A 16,974-nucleotide genomic window follows, 5' to 3' on the forward strand; every position below is an offset into this window, starting at 1 on the left:
ATTCATATATGAATCCAAATTATCCAATTATTGAAACACACTAAGTCACTAACCAATACTTCTTAAAAGTATACATATAAATTATAATACTTCGTAATGTAAAGTTGAATTACTTGAATACAAGAACAGTTGTCTTACCTTGGAATTAAAAGAAGACTGAAGACAACTGAAGAAGAACAAAACACTATCCGACCGATATTAAGTCATTACTCCTCAGCAGAACTCAGTAAACTTGTAATGGACTAACTAATGGACCTCTGCCATTGAATGATTCAATGATATGATTGATATCTACAAATCATTCTATCTAGATTAGATATTTAGATTTCCCCCAAATTCTAACCTTAAAATTTGATTTGATTCAATTGATTGAATTGAAATTATGAAATACTTACATTGGATTTGAGTATGATGATAAAGAGAATGAAGAACTCATAAGGATTTGATTGCCGATTCTTTTGGGAGCTAAGAATTAAAGAGAGAATTAAGAGTGGAGAAATGAGAACTAGCAGAGAGGTAGAGAGTTTAAGTTCGACAATCTCAGAACTCCCCCCCCCCCCCCTCTATGTGTTTTTGTTTGAGAAATAGTGGTTGGCTTCAGCTGGTTCACATGATATATATATATATATTAGTAGTTTGAGTTACAGAGACCCCCTTTATGTTTTCCCTTGCCCCATTATGTTTTCCCGCTCCTTTATGTTTTCACCCGCCCCTTTATGTCCCCCCCCCCCACTTTATGTTTTTTTTGTTTGTGAAAGTTGGCTTCAGCTGGTTCACATGTATATATATAGGCTGTTTTTTTTTGTTCCAAGAAATTAGAAGGGACTTGAGTCCCTCCAAACTCTATACTGTATCCGCGCTTGATCAGATGTGAACCAAAACTAGAGCATATAAGCTTGGATTTTTAAAAGCCAAAAGTCGCTCTTATTTAGAAAGTGTATACCTGAAGATCATGATTTTACATTGTTACCCAAGTTTTAAGGGTGAATTCAACAAATATGATGAGACCTCCTATATATATATCTAGCCTAATTGTATTGGATCAGCCCTTTTATGTAGCCCATTTTGAATCACGAACATATCACGTGAGTAGGGGTGGACTCGGTTCCATCGGTTCGGTTTAAGAGCACTAACCGAAAACTAAAACCGAAGTCTCGGTTTTGTATTTCTCAAAATCGAAACTGGAAGAAAATATATTAATCACGGTTTCGGTTAATCTATAATTCGGTTCGGTTCGGTTCGGTTTCAGTTACAAAACCTATCATTTGTAATAACTTTTCACACTTGACTTAAAACAAAAGTTAAAATCAAAGTAAAGTAGTAAGCTACAAGTTTAGTACTTCAAATTAGTAAATAAGTAAACTAGATTGCAATTAGTTAGAAACAACTAATAAAATCAATAAAGTTACGATAGAGTATTAACCAAAACGTAATATTTAATGAGTTAAAGAATGTGAGCAAATAAGTTAGACATTTCGAGGTCGTAATCATATAAAATCATGTATATCGTATGTAACTCTTAGTCAATAAAAATATGACATACACCTATTACTATATTAAATATTAATAATTATATACATATAAGTCGATTCGTTTCGGTTCGGTTTGATCGGTTTTTTATACGAACGAAACCGCAAACCAAAACCGAACTATTCAATTTAATATTAAAACCAGAACCGTTATATCGGTTTTGTTCGATTTCAGTTTTTCGGTGTCAGTTCGGTACGGTTTTGGTCGGTTTTCGGTTTTTCAGTGTCTAAATGTCCACCCCTACACGTGAGAGCTCAGTTTTGTTGCATGCTCAGTTAGAATATATATATCCTGATGTATGCGAAAATGGCTAGCTATGAATGAAAACCAAGTATTTTCCTTTCAATTCAAGTTTACAATTTTGTCTTTACTTTCTGCTTCTACTTTCAACTTCAGCCATCTTCAAATTCAAACCCAGATTGTCATTGTCCTTGTATGAACCCAACAAAATAATACATCAACTATTGATCATTCTAACGTTTAATACCTCACATTTGAAATTTATCGCATTGATATTTCAAGTTTCTATTTCAGGTTAATTTTAGTTCATTTTGTCAATTAACACAGTTAGTGGCTTTATTTCCCACCAATTTTAAGGGCATTTTCGTCATTTTATTTTCCACTGATTTCACTTAGTTTATAGTCAGCATTTTCTACCATTCAAATCAATTGTTATATATGCATTTTCTTTTGTTTTTGATACATTTAAATGACTATGATAGAGTTTTTGAGCATATTATTATAACAATATGGTTGTTGGTTGATGGACATATCCAAAATGAAATATATGCTGGTTTATTTTGTAATTGTGAATTTTAGCTTGTTTGTAATAGTTGTGGTAAATTAATGATGTTTATTAATTTTATAATTAAATGATATGAATTAATCAACTTGTTTTTGTTTTTTTTTGTTTTTTTTTTAAAATAGAAGTTGAAGCCATTAAATCGGAGAAAAATAAAGTGACGAAAATACCCCTAAAATTGGTGGGAGATGAAGCCACTAACGGTGTTAATTGATGGAAAGAACTAAAATTAAGCTAAAATATAAACTTGAGGTATCAATGCGATAGTTTTCAAATATGAAATGCTAAAAGTTAAAATAAACAATAATTAGGCATTGGGATACGGTTTGTTGAATTCTCCCGAGTTTTAATCAAGTTCTTGGAAACACCTTAGTGCCAGAGATTTGTTTCTGGAATATTAAAAGTCCTATTTTACTCACCAAACAGTAACGTAGGTTAAAGATGGAGGAATGCACTCAGTAATTCAGATCAAGGGCTAATTTACCTTTTTCTGTTTTACCAAAACAATGAGTAGATATCGAGAGGGTGCAAAACCAATCAATTTCATCAACTGTTTCATTTGCTTCAAGCTTCATCGATCCTTCAATGACTGGTGTGATAATTATCAAGATTAAGCCGAAAAGATAACGCTTGCTGTTTCTTTCAACTTTGCTTTTCATATTATGCAATATAGAACGAACCAATCTAGTTCAAGGTTTTCTTAATGATCGATCAAATTGCACCCTTAAGATGTAATGATCTAGACATCTGAGCTATAACCGACAGTAACTGGCTTTCTAAACAAAGTTAATTACAAAACCATTAGAATGCAGATAACTGTCTCAATTTCAGCCTTTAATAATTTTCAGTTTGTCACTGCTTTGTAGGACCCGGTTGAGAAAGATACTAGCTGCAACTTTACTCTTACACATGAAAATGTACTGACGAATCGGATGATTCAGATCTCAAGTAGAAGGAAATGGCAGATCAGCAAAGAAGCAATTTTGCCTTCCCTTCAAAGTATGAAATGTGATAATCCCCAACTATACTTTATTATGGAGTGTACCATGGTTTCAGTACTAGCCCTCTTCAAGAGAAGATAGGCATCCAATCCATCCATTGATATAAATACCCTGTCATATAGAGCTAACATGCATTGCCTTAAAAAGCACTACCATGGATATCCACAGAACAAAGTGTGTGTTACAGAACATTCTTGTAGTGACCACCATTTTCATGAGTTTGATATCTACTTTCTGTGCTGCTAGTGGAGTTGGGCAATTGGAGACCATGGTCGAGGAAGCCGAAGATCATTTGGCATATCCAAGCACAAGAAATTGGTATGCATGTAACCATGAGAATATCATGTGATTTTCCTTAGTGTAAAGATTAATGCTTAGTTATCCGTAGGATTGAGGAGATGAGTGGTATGGAAGATGAAGAATGGGCAATGGTGCAGAGGAAAGGGACCCAATTTGTAGTAAATGACCAGCCTTTCTATGTGAATGGATTCAACACGTACTGGTTAATGGTTTTTGCTGCTGATCAGTCTACAAGAGGCAAGGTCACTGATGTGTTCAAACAAGCAGCTTCAGTGGGACTATCTGTTTGTAGGACTTGGGCTTTTAACGACGGCCAGTGGCGAGCTCTTCAGAAATCTCCAGGAGTTTATGATGAAGAAGTTTTTAAGGCAAATTCTGACTTCACATTCATTTTGTGAATCAATGCATGAGAATAGATGAGTTATAACCTGGATTTCATGTAATGAGTTGCAGGCTATGGATTTTGTAATAAGTGAAGCAAAGAAGTACAAGATCAGACTCATATTGTCATTGACTAACAACTGGGAAGCATATGGTGGAAAACCACAGTATGTCAAATGGGGAAAAGCAGCTGGCCTGAACTTGACATCGGATGACGACTTCTTCACTCATCCAACACTCAAGAGCTACTACAAGGCCCATGTAAAGGTAAGTTCAACCATTGTATTGAAAAAGTTAGTTTACTTCATTCAATTTCAGAGATTTTTCCACAATATGCAGATTATACATTGATATTTTGATTATGTAGACGGTGCTGAATCGAGTGAATACCATCACCAACTTAACTTACAAGGATGATCCCACTGTTTTTGCTTGGGAACTGATGAATGAGCCTCGATGCACTTCAGATCCTTCCGGTGATAAACTGCAGGTTACCTTTCCTCAAAAGTCATACATAAGCTACTTAGAAAAATCATGTTTCTGTAGTCTAAGCTACAATGTATTTATTCTAGGAATGGATACAAGAAATGGCAGTTTTCGTTAAGAGCGTGGATCCGAAGCACCTTGTGGAGATTGGTTTGGAAGGATTTTATGGCCCCTCAACACTTGACAAAGTTCAGTTCAATCCAAACACATATGCTCAACAAGTTGGAACTGATTTCATAAGGAACCACCAGGTCTTGGGTGTTGATTTTGCTTCTGTTCATATCTATGCAGACTCTTGGTAACTCCCAAATTCTGTATTTACACTACTATTATTTAACTTAAAGCTAATATATATAATTTCATTGATGAAGGATTTCACAATCAATTTCTGATGTTCATCTCCAATTCACCGAATCATGGATTAAAGCTCACATCGATGATGCTGAGAAGTATCTTGGAATGCCTGTCGTGTTTGCTGAGTTCGGTGTATCTACAAAAGACCCTGGTTACAATACCTCATTTAGAGACGCTCTCATCAACACAGTGTACAAGACCCTCTTGAACTCCACCAAGAAAGGAGGGAGTGGAGGTGGGAGTCTTTTGTGGCAGCTCTTTCCTGATGGAACAGATTACATGGATGATGGCTATGCAATTGTTCTCTCGAAAGCTCCTTCGGCATCAAACATCATAGCCCTTCACTCCACAAGACTTGCCCTCTTCAACTCCAGATGTGCTTGGAGATGCAAATGGAGTTGCAGGAAGAAGAGTCCGCTAGAATTTTTATACGAAGATGACCAGTAATGTTATGTGCCTTCCACTGTCACTTCCTTGCGTCCATTTGTCCAAGTATGATATGTATATTCATCTGTAGATGAAAAACCTGAAGATTCACTCTGTTAAATAAAAGCAAGATTTGGACCATCCATGAGTCATCACTCATTCACTTGTGCCGGCTTGCATTTACTAAACATGATCTTCTCTTCTCACTTCTGTGTTCTTTGTGGAGTGTATCGACTATAAACCGTTAGTAACAATGAGATACATTTGGATTTAGTGCCGTTGTTGACAAGTCTAATGCTATATATTCCATCAGAACTTTTCAATCATCAAATGAATGACCAAATATGAGCTGGTTTTCCATGACCAAAGGCTTCCTTCTGTCAGTGGTTTCTGCTCCAAGCAGCATACTGAATAGGTTTTGGGTTTTCCTGAGTGGATCACAGAAAGGTCTTGGAAAAAGAAGGTTTACGACACAAGTCTCCTCACATCATCTGTATCAGCAATTTACTTACGGCTTGCATGCACTTTGTTACGTTGGAGGCTAAAGAGGAGCAAATTTTCAGACCATGGATTGGCAACCAGTTACTATCTGCTAGAGTACATATTAAGAGGACCAGTACCAGAATGGATGCTTGATGAGTCTTCCCCATCAGTGATGCGCTACTGCTGCAAGGGAGTAGGCATTCTGGGATCACTTTCTTACTACATAATTGTTACTGTGTTGTTCATGCTTTTTACCAGGAACTTTCACAAGTGGTTACGTATAACTGCTATTAGATAACCTGTAATGGTCTACAAACATAGACTGTCAAACAGTTCAACCAAATTTCATAGATGTTTATGTAGATGTATTACTGGTGTTTGATCACAATATATCAATTATTCTATTATTTCTTCATGGCATAAATGAGCTTTCTGATACGAAGAGAGGAAAAGAACACTGTAAAGTGAATTAACAGAGTGATCCTGACTCCTGAGGGTGTGTATAGACCTCCTCTCCTATATAATATGTACCAGAAACATTTTAATAAACTGTAATCTCTTGTAATTGCATCCGATCAAGTGGTAAATTGGAAGCGAGTTCCTAGGTCACCTGGAGCAAAAATGGCAACAATCATATACCGGCAGGCGCAAAGCATTGCATGTCCATGAGGGTCTCCATTTCTGAGTTGCTGTGAAAATAGGAGAGAGGGGAAAATCTTTTCCAAAAAAAAAAAAGGAAAGAGGGGAAAAGAAGTCAGTATTTTTGAATCTCATACCATCAGTTTATCAGTTATCATATTTAGGAGAAAAAATTACTTGATATTAATAGTAAATTACCACAATATAATGGTTTAACATGCATATTGGATTAACTGATTATAACTTGGTCAATGGTAGACTAGATTTATTTCAAGAAATAGTTACTCACAGGTTGAAGCTGCTCAATATTTGGTGAAACTTAATTTCGAAAGAACTGCAGCTGCCTGGTCACCAGCTAACAAGAAGTAGGGATGCCTCAGAGCAGCTGCTGCTGATAATCTCCCCCTTCGTAGGGTACCTCTCTCTGAGACCAGCTTTGTAGCCAAATCCCATCCTCTACCGGAATCAAGATCAAGAAGTGACAGGTCAGGCCTCAATCTAGTAGACTCTCTCCATCTATTCAGGTCATATCCAAATCTTTTTATCTCCCCATTGAAATTCTTCAAGCCTGCTGAAGACCTTAAGGATGGTACTGCCATTTGCAATAGTATGATACCCACCGAATACATATCAAAAAGATCTGGACTGTTAAGCTGCAATAACAATCCCAAACTGTTCAACAAACAATCACATTTCACATAAATTTCCAAAAATCTCCTACAAAGCAGTGCAGCAGCACATCATTTTTTCAAGGAAGGAATTAAAAGGCTAAAACTTCATTACCTGCCAAAGAATCGGTGAAAGGACTGCAGCAATAGGTTCTGGAGGAGGCACTGGTGTTTCACCTGGGAGTACGTACAGTTCAGGAGGACAGAAATCAGGGTCAAGCATACCTCGGTTTGGAACAAAGTTCTTTCCAATCCGGAGGTCCGTGGCTGCCCCAAAATCTATGAGCTTGATCTTTCCCTTTTTTGTCACTACTAGATTTGCTGGCTTTATATCCCGGTGAACAATGCCTGTGTCATGGATTTTCTTGAGCGAAGTTATAATCTGACGCATTATTTGCTTGATGACCAAGGCACTGCGCTTCACAGACTCTACGTCTTGCAAGACACGTCCAAACATTACAGACTCCAAGTTAAAAGGAAATTTCCGATCTGTCATGTAATCAGCAAGATTTCGGTTTCCCTGTCAAGTTAACATCCCAACAATTAGTTGAGGGATGGGGCATCCTTAAATGAGCATTGATACAACCAATCGAGATAAAGCATCCTATTACGGATCTATTTAAGCTGATTATAGAAAAGGCTTTTGATTATTGAGCAACTGGTCCCAGATGTGTAAATTAAGTACCTCAAATTTCCAAACAAGCCATTTTCCACCCTTTGTGAACTGTGAACTTGTTTTATCAGCAACAAAACTTCCCAGGAAAGTAGCACATGTTTCAGGTGCTGCTCTAGACATCCTGTAATTGAACCACTCCTCGACTTCGCCACATTCTTCAGCCCCTTGCATTCCCACCTTCACCTGCATATATCCATACTAAAACATCAGCGGGATTTCCTCTTTACATATCACACAGAATTGACAGAAATCAATAAATGGACTAGCGATACTGAATCATGAGTAAACAGATAGTTAATTACCTTCTTCAGGATAACCTTCTCCTTAAACCTCTCATCCAATTGCAAAGCTTTTCCCCTTCCACTATTCTTCACCCTCTCTTCAACATTCATGTTCTTTGGAACAATGGCCCCAGAATAAACAACCCCGAAAGATCCTTCTCCCAACTTGTCCCCAATCACAAAATCGGTCCACTTCAATCTTCTCCTTCCAGTGACACTATCCAAAGCCAGTTGCAGAGGAGCAAGAAGATATGAATCAATGGCACCAAAGAGAATACCTGGCCTTGCAGTTAAGTATATCCATGTTATTCCAGCAAATACCAGAAACCCCCATTTCTGTGACTCTGATAGGTCCTCTGTAACTCTCTGAAATTCCATGATCCCATATTGGAAAGGAGGAAACTGCTCCAAATGAAGGGTGTTCTCCAACACATTTCCAGGGATGTCGCCAAAGAATGCATTACATCTATTAGGACGAACCTTGAATTGGTTTGTGAAAAACCATAGATTGTCGAGTGAATTGGGTTTTAAGGGAGAGTAAAGTAGAGGTTTGGGATTGTGTTTAAGTGTAGTTAAGCTTAGAGAGGGCAGATAAGCCATGGCTGTGGTCGTTATGGAAGTTATGTGGTGAACTAGCTTGGCTTTGGTTTTGTGGGAGAACCAGTAGAAGTGTCAGCAAAGGCTAACATTTTGACACGTGTACGATGATTTATCTACATGTGGGTTTCTCCTCCCCTTGCAATGCTACCAAAAACAAAAGCATAAAAATTTTAAGGGAAAATAAAAATTAAAAATCTTCATATAGAAGAAGTGGATCTCTTTATTACTGCTCTTCAGCAACACGCTGTCACAACCGTTTTGATCAAACGTGTAGGAGAGGAAAAGGAAAACACATAAAAGAGCCTACATCAGGGAGGCAACCAAACCTAGTACATCAGGGAGCTAGTTTTGAAGAAAAGAGGCTGCAGGCCTAACATAACTAAAGCCTGAGAAGGGGTTTCCAGAAGCATTGGGGCTAGCAGCCGGGGAGTCCACGAGCGGCATGTCAGTCCAGCATGACTCAAAGTTTGCGATGCAGTGCTGTCCAGCAACATCAGGTCGGAAGCTAGGTTGGATTTCCCGAGCATCCAATTTCTTCCAATTAATTGGCTTGAACCATTTATGGCCCTTGATTTCATCACTTCCAAGAGGTCCACAGCCTAGGCGCTTGCTTGTGTCCTTCTCTAGTAGCTGAAAACATAACCAGGCTGGGTAAGTACCATAGTCATCTTCTCTCTTTGTTTTAGGAGAATATCATAGTCAATTGTAAACATGAAATGAGAAGGTAGTCAAGGTACACAAATTCGAGGATCAGCATTATTCTCCAGTCTCCATCAAAAGAAAATGCATTGGCCTACTCATGTTAGATATCCTTCATTTTGAAACTTTCGAGGTATCGCTAAAATCCTTGATTATCCCATACTTGAAGTTATGGTCCTTTTTTAAACTACTGAGGTATTGACAAAGATCCTTGATTGTCCATGCTTAAGATTATAGACTAGGATCCTTGATTGAGGATGCATAGATGAATATAGAATTGAAGTATGTCGAACAGTACCTTAAGTAATGTCATAAAGAAGCTAGAGTAACAAAGATAAAGGATTTAACCAGTTTAAAGTGCTCAGATATACAAAAAAAAAACAATGTAGATTTCAGATATTAGAAGAGGATATTACCGCTTTTAACAGAGAATGTGCTTCACTTGTTAAAAAGGTTGGCAACTTGACTTTGTCCTTAACTATCTTCTGTTGAATTTTCTGACGGTTCCCAGTAAAAGGAGGCTAGAGAAGCAAGACACAGGAAAGAAACATTACCAGACGCATTACATATAACAATAACTGTAAACCAACCAAACCGCTGCCTAAACGTGGCCCATTATATAGGCCATGTAAGTGATATCAGAAAAGAACATACCTTTCCGGTAAGCATCTCAAACAATAGAACTCCCACACTCCACCAATCTGCTGCCTTATCATGCCCTTTTCCCTGAACTATTTCAGGTGCCATGTATTCTACAGTTCCACATAGAGAATTAGATCTTGTATTTTCGTCAAATTTTTTGGCAAGCCCAAAGTCAGTCAGCATGGCCTATATAACATATCAGAGATCATGTTGTTAGTTACACTTCTTTAAAAGAATAATTCATACAACAATCATCAAAAGAGATTGAGAAAAGGAGGTATACATGGCCATCTGCATCCAATAAGATATTTTCAGGTTTAAGATCCCTATGCATTATACCATTTGCATGGAGGTGAGATACAGCAGAAACAATCTCAGCAGCATATATTCGTGCCAGCTCCTCCCTGGAAATAAGAGAAGTGTAAATAATAGTGTCTGCACTAGAGCTCAAAACAATGAAACCCCAAAACCTAGTTACCTGAATAGGCCATGGCGGTACAGTTGAAAGAAAAGGTGACCTCCATTGACAAAATCCAGCACAAGATAAAGTCTGTACTTGGTCTGCAAGATGGTTAAAATAAGTTAGAACATTATGCAACTGAATGAAAATTGCAAACTCAGCGATGTATGACTCCACAGTATCTTTTGACCAAGGCACATCACATAAAACTAATGGAATGAAGGTTGGAAAAGAAAATTCTAGAATTGGGAGAAAGGAATTACTTGGAATGAGTATCTAAGCTGGATAACATATGGATGGTCAACTTTTGTTAGTATATCCCTCTCAGCTTTCATGTATTCAGCATGGTTCTTCTCCATGATCTTATCCTTACGCATGACCTTCATAGCATATATTTCTGATGTCCCCTTCTTCCTCACCTGATATACTTTTGCAAATGCACCCTGCCCAACAACCTTCAAAACCTCAAAATCTTCAATGCCTACGCTCTCGGTTTTAATGGAATCCTCCTCAACAATTTCTAGAGGTTTTTCAACAACACTATCACCAATAAAAGGTTCCTGAGAGTCTATCACAGTGCCTTCATCAAGACACTCTTCGACATCCACTGAATCTTCTGTGTCATGAATAGTGAGTTTGTTGAGCTTCAATGAGTGGCTCACGTATGATGACGGACCGACCAAAGAATGTGATCGGTTGTGAATGATGACAGGATCATCGTATATATGGTCAGCACCATCTTCAACAGAGTCTACTGGGGCCTGGACTGATACAGGCCCAAAAACGTCTGAAAAGTCAAGCTCAACATGATCAGAAACTACAACATCCATTGGGGCCATTGGAAAAAGCAACTGGGTCTGAATTGGTTGGCACTTGCGGGTCTTGGACAAATCAGGCAGCTGAGATAAAACCATTGTCGAGTTTAAAACAGGGATGCTAACTGCAGAAGGCAGCTGAATTGATCCCTGCTATAACAGTTCCACCCAAAACTCCAAGACCAGTGCTCAAACTAATATCAATCTATCCACACCTCGCCAAGACTAGTGCTCCAGACGGACTCCTGTCAATTGCCTTAACCAAAAGGAAGTTAACAAACACAAACGCAGTTCCCAAGAATTTCGGCAATAGACAGAATAGAATCCAGATGAAGAAAAGGCTGCTGTTCTTGTTCCCTGATTGACAAGGAAACACGGATGCTTCAGTAGCTCTTGAATTCATGAAGATCAAGCTGTCAGACCTGCATCCAACATCAAACACAACAACATAAATTACTACAGTAACTGCAACTACTTGATCATCAAAACGCACCCTCACCAAGAAAACACAAGCACAACAAACAACTCAAAGTTGAGAAATAACCAATTATTATGAAAACATGAAATTACCTTTTTACTTTGTAAACAGTTTCAGATAATATCCTATACAATAACCTTATTGAATTCTCTAAGCTAAAGGATTATACTTTTGCTAATCTAATCCAGGTATGATAATAATTTTGAGCTAATTTTGGGCAGAGGTTAAGGAAACACTAGAGTTGAATCAAGACGCAATTAGGAGACATAATAATTCCAGGGAATCATAATGGAGAAGCTATTGGAGGCAATTAAGAACATAATACAATACCCAGCTACACAAAATAGAGAAAAGAGAAAGCTATTTACAACGATTTACAAAATAACCCAAAGATAAACGGACAAAAGCAAACCCTCTTACAATTTCAAGCAATGTGGTAGAGCTAGCCAGAACAAACCAACACAGAATTGGGTTTTTATTTTCGCGTGTGCGATGTTTCAGCAAAACGCAAAAACAAAAACCCAGATCTAAAAAACGCGTTCCGTATGAATTAAAGCCCAAAGCTCAAACGAAAAAAAAAACGGTTATTTGAAACCGTGCTCAGATAGGGAAACCAAAATGGAAAGAGAGGGATAATGAGAGAGCTTACTTGGGTGGAATTGCAGACGACGACGACGATGGAGGAGGAGAGAGATGGATTGGAGGAGGAGGAGGAGACGTGGTTCGACAAAGCGCAAAGAGAGCGGAGAGGTCGCGTCGCCGCTTATATATGCCAGGTAATCATTTTTTGGGATGCTCTTGACACGTGGCGGGGTACGACTGGGTGGTTTGGGGGCTGTGTGCAATCCCGCTTTTTGGACTTGGGGAATGTGGGGAATATGCTTAATTTCGGTTTCGGTACTTTACGCGACACGCCACCAGTCCAATTGCGTCGACCACTCGTTCACCGTTTTATGATTTTGAAATTTTCATCGTAACGATGTGGTTGATGATGTGGTTGATAACCAAACTTAAGAATATTTGTGAAAACAAACAAGGACGGGTCGATTGATATTATTAGTCAATTATTTTCATGTTAATCTATAATATTAGCATCATCTCTCTGTATATACAAGAGATCGAATCGATCACTTCACATATCTTGAATTGCATTACTAGCATGATCTTCACTTCTCAAATTTCCACGCTAATTTGACAGATCTTTTATTGAATAATTTACAGAACATGTGTACTAAATATATACACAACTCATGATATTAATTTCTTCTAATATCTTATTGAAATTGTGTTTTATAGTTAAGAAAAGAAAAACACTTATTTCATATAAAAAATAGTAAGTTCTGCATAAGATATTACCTACACTTGTTGAAATTGTGTTCGATGAGGCCCTCCTCTAATTGATGAAACAAACCACAAGTTGTTCATTGTTAATCACTCATGCACTAACATGTTGTGCTTGCCCGTATATATATTATCGATGAAAACATTCACATAATTGTGATGAGTGATCATGAGTCCCAAGTAAATATTCATACGGGTTAGTGTTTCTCCATTTTTCTTATTGTTTAATTATCTATATGGGTTCATTATGGAAATTAGTTTGCATGTGCATGCAGGTTTTAAACATTTACCCTTCTTGTTTAAGAAGGACCTTCCTTGTGGGTGGGTTTCTTTGGTATGGCAGGTTTTTGTGTTTGAATTTGTTGGTGCCACAAATTGTCTCAAAGTCATGAAATGGTCTCACTCGTTAGTTAGCATTGGTGTCCTCGTGTTTGTGAGTGTGAGGATATATTGTATGTTTGGGCTGAGTATTCCACTGTTCCTTGATCATCGATCTAACTATCTTATTGTTGCATGTCTACATCGATTTTTTTTGTGACTGTTGAAATGTTCAATCACTTGAGCTTGAATTGATTCATTCGTCGGGCTTGTCGTTCAGTCTTGTTGGTGAAGATGATGAGGTTCTACACAACAACTGTGTAAAAACAATTTTTTTACCTTCTCAAGGGTTTTTATTATTCTTGATGAATTGTTTGTCCGCACACCTAACTTTAAGACCTTAGATCCGCCACTAAACAAATTATGCACAAAGTAATTAACAACATGTAGTGTTTCGATCTTCTTCTATGAAAATCAGGGTTACTTGGACAACCAAAACGCTGCAACTTCCATTGATGACACATTGACACTGATCTAATAGTTTTTGAAATTGAAAGACCTATAGATCGAATCTGATAAGCGCACTAGCTAGAAGAAGTTCTTGTAAGTTGTAACTTGAAGTTTCTTCTATGCAGTGCTTCCAATAGATTGCTTCTAAGCTCTGGTATATCACATAGAACATACTGTTTGATTTTTGGTCTCCTACTGAAATACTAATTAGAAGTTTTGATTTTAATGATTGAGATAAATAGTTGACTAGTTTACGCGGCAGTCTACTCGCTTTAGTTGGTTAATTGTTAGAAAATTCGGTGTGACCTTCGCCATATATATATATATATATATATATATATATATATATATATATATTCATTGTTCGGCTCTTTGCCAACACTAAAGAAACCTTGTTCAACTCTTTGACAACATGAAAAACCTAGAGCTCTGCCCCTTACATCTCTTGGATAGATAGGAGGACAGATGTCTGTTTTGGCCGGCCTTTTTAATTATTTTAGTGAGTGGCAAATGTTCATATCTCTACATGAATATAGAATTAGATCCTGGATCTTGTTCTAAAAATTGCATTGCGGAAGTGATGTTGCCACACGCAGGGAGACACTGGCGGACTGGCCTATTTCTAACTAGCTCTTTCACCTCTTTGTAAATCGATATATGTACACTAGAGATAAACATGCGTCACGAGCTGAAACAAAGCTTTTAAACACTATCTATAGAGATCGATCTATCTATCTACATTCGGTCGAACAATCTACTAGCTAGGTGCATGGTTTAATTAATGAGTGATGCCGCATAACTTCTAATCTCATCCTTGGAGGCTTTAGATGATGGTGTTAAAATTAGTGTAACTCATCGAACCAAGTAGAGTGAACATCGAAATTTGAAGGGCTTTATTAATGTTTTCGTTTTTTCTCGTTGGATCTCCATATCAAGTGTGGCATCCGCAAGGTAGCGTCACACAAAACATCAGAAGGCCAAAATTCACAATCAAACTCATTTGAGAATCAAGTCACTTTTTGATTATCAGGTCAGGTGTAGTAGTTGTACACTTAGCTTTACTCCAATATATGATCCAGGGCTATATTATTAGTGAGTCATTCTTAATTTCTTATCAAAGAGTCGAGTCAAAAGACCAATGTGGAAAAAATGACAAATGCCGACCTGAAAGAACTGATCAAATCGGATCGAATTAGCTAGAGACAATTTTGTTGTACGTACGTTATTATGTCGTGAAGGTGCAACGACTTTATGCATTACCAAGACTGGCTAAATTTTCTAAATGTCAATGCTTCTGGAGGAGTTGGCTAGACCAGAAACAAAGTCCACCCCGAAAATTACACGTAATCGTTGATTTGGAAGAAGCCTCTCACCTCCCTCGCTTTTTTAAGCTCTTTATATTATGTATCGGAAAACTAGTATTAATATATATTTGTGGATAAAGAAAGCTGTATTAATATATACCTTGCCTTCAATCACGTACGTCGATTTTAGATCCACGTACCCTCCACCTATATATAGAACTATATATAGTGTCTTTACACAAGAAGTTGATCGACCATAATGGAGTCATTGGAGTGTAGTACTGCTCGGCCAGCTGAAAGTGCGTCTTTGACGAATCGGCTAAGGGTGAAGGAAGAACTGGTTCTAGGGCATGAACTTGCGAACCAGCTTAGCAGGGTTGTTTCTAATGGGGATTTCAGATCAGCCGAAGGCCTCGTTACAAAGATCTTGTGCTCCTTCAAGAACATCCTTTACATCTTACAAGGAAGTAATCCTGGGTCTGAGGATCCTCCGGAGGAGCTTCTTTCTCATATGCGAGCCGATGCTATTGCTTTAGCTCCTCCACTACCACCTCCTCGTCCTCCTCCTCCTCAAATTCTAGAATCGTCAGCTTGGGATGCTCATACGGCTGTTAAGAGACGTGCTGCGTTCACGGATCACAGAGGCTCATTCAAGAGAGGGTAAGTATCAGAAATTTATGTGAGTAGTACTCCGTTTACTTACAATAGCTAAGTAGCTGTAAATGCATCAGGAGCTAACTTTGTTGTACGTAACTCTGATCGATCGCTCGCAGAAAGAGGATGACTTCACAAGCATGGTCCAGAGACGGTCCAGATTTCAATGACGACGGTCATGCATGGAGAAAGTATGGAGAGAAACAGATCCAGAATGCTATCCATTCAAGGTACGTACGTACGTGTACATGAAATGCATGCAAATAGTACGATGGTAGATATGAATTGAATGAAACAAGACGCGGCTACACATCACTACGTACTTTCATGTTATTGATCGATCGATTTGATTATTGTACCTTCTGCATGTATATATATGCAGAAGCTACTTCAGGTGCACTCATAAGTACGATCAAGACTGCAAAGCAATCAAGCAGGTGCAAAAACTTGACGATGATTCGCAGCTCTTTCGGACTACATACTATGGAAATCACACATGCACCAACAGCATCCTCCAGGCTCCTGCATTTGTTTTTGATAGTACAAGCACTACTCCAAAGGAAGCGTCTGATTCCAAGTTTATGCTTATATATGACGACACAAGCAACAGCCTCACAAACAATCAAGAACAGCCTTTGTTCTCATCCACCGAAAACGAGCTCATGATCAAGTCTAGTTATACTACCGGCAGCCAGTCATCATCACTATTATCTAGTGGTTATCTTGTGTCACCTGATACAGTGGTGGGTGAGCCTTGTGAACCCATTAGCGGTATGCCACCACAGATTGAGCTTGATCTTGAGGACATGTTTCTTGAGGCAGAGATGGGACACTTATTATACGATGAAGAAATTTTTCCATATGAACTTTGGTGAATGCCTTCCGGACTTGACTTTTCTACTTTTTGTACAGGTACTGAAAATCAGTATCTCTTCGATCAGTTTTCTCCATTTTCTTTCATAAATCCACTTGACGTTTGATTATGCAATGATCAACTTTCAAATCGCAAGCTAAATCACTTCCTGATTTGCTATTGAATTATATCTCAATTTTTCTTCACTTGCAACAATCTTTAAAAGAACAATAGAGAGGAGACTCAACAACTAACGACTCGTGGCGAAGTACG

General features: G+C 38.0%; 4 protein-coding genes across 5 annotated transcripts; 2 read left to right on the forward strand and 2 right to left on the reverse strand.

Moving 5' to 3' along the window:
* The first annotated feature begins 3,419 nt into the window (after window positions 1-3,419).
* LOC126799115 (mannan endo-1,4-beta-mannosidase 6) lies at window positions 3,420-5,421 on the forward strand. Its single transcript, XM_050526238.1, has 6 exons — window positions 3,420-3,651; window positions 3,722-4,001; window positions 4,087-4,281; window positions 4,382-4,504; window positions 4,587-4,798; window positions 4,872-5,421. Exons 1-6 carry the CDS (start codon window positions 3,488-3,490, stop codon window positions 5,299-5,301), a joined length of 1,404 nt encoding a protein of 467 aa, XP_050382195.1. The 5' UTR covers window positions 3,420-3,487; the 3' UTR covers window positions 5,302-5,421.
* Window positions 5,422-6,093: 672 nt separating this feature from the next.
* Window positions 6,094-8,704, reverse strand: LOC126800240 (serine/threonine-protein kinase STN8, chloroplastic). The gene is made up of 5 exons (XM_050527564.1): window positions 8,049-8,704; window positions 7,756-7,929; window positions 7,186-7,590; window positions 6,692-7,055; window positions 6,094-6,479 (listed from the first exon to the last, which is right to left on the reverse strand). Exons 1-4 carry the CDS (start codon window positions 8,625-8,627, stop codon window positions 6,705-6,707), a joined length of 1,509 nt encoding a protein of 502 aa, XP_050383521.1. The 5' UTR covers window positions 8,628-8,704; the 3' UTR covers window positions 6,094-6,479; window positions 6,692-6,704.
* A 125-nt stretch (window positions 8,705-8,829) lies between these two features.
* Window positions 8,830-12,446, reverse strand: LOC126800244 (serine/threonine-protein kinase AtPK2/AtPK19-like). 2 transcript variants are annotated; one of them, XM_050527571.1, is made up of 7 exons: window positions 12,371-12,446; window positions 10,692-11,665; window positions 10,447-10,529; window positions 10,252-10,372; window positions 9,981-10,154; window positions 9,743-9,847; window positions 8,830-9,257 (listed from the first exon to the last, which is right to left on the reverse strand). In XM_050527571.1, exons 2-7 carry the CDS (start codon window positions 11,340-11,342, stop codon window positions 8,970-8,972), a joined length of 1,422 nt encoding a protein of 473 aa, XP_050383528.1. In that variant the 5' UTR covers window positions 11,343-11,665; window positions 12,371-12,446; the 3' UTR covers window positions 8,830-8,969. The 2 variants fall into 2 exon arrangements, with proteins under 2 accessions (XP_050383528.1, XP_050383529.1); XM_050527572.1 differs by lacking the exon at window positions 12,371-12,446 and adding an exon at window positions 12,142-12,273.
* A 3,007-nt stretch (window positions 12,447-15,453) lies between these two features.
* On the forward strand, window positions 15,454-16,863 carry LOC126796708 (probable WRKY transcription factor 70). Its single transcript, XM_050523453.1, has 3 exons — window positions 15,454-15,854; window positions 15,968-16,078; window positions 16,231-16,863. The coding sequence occupies exons 1-3, from the start codon at window positions 15,454-15,456 to the stop codon at window positions 16,721-16,723; spliced, it is 1,005 nt and encodes a 334-aa protein (XP_050379410.1). The 3' UTR covers window positions 16,724-16,863.
* Window positions 16,864-16,974: the final 111 nt, after the last annotated feature.

The sequence above is a fragment of the Argentina anserina genome, chromosome 6 (assembly GCF_933775445.1).
Source record: "Argentina anserina chromosome 6, drPotAnse1.1, whole genome shotgun sequence".
In the NCBI taxonomy this organism is placed as follows: Eukaryota; Viridiplantae; Streptophyta; class Magnoliopsida; order Rosales; family Rosaceae; genus Argentina; species Argentina anserina.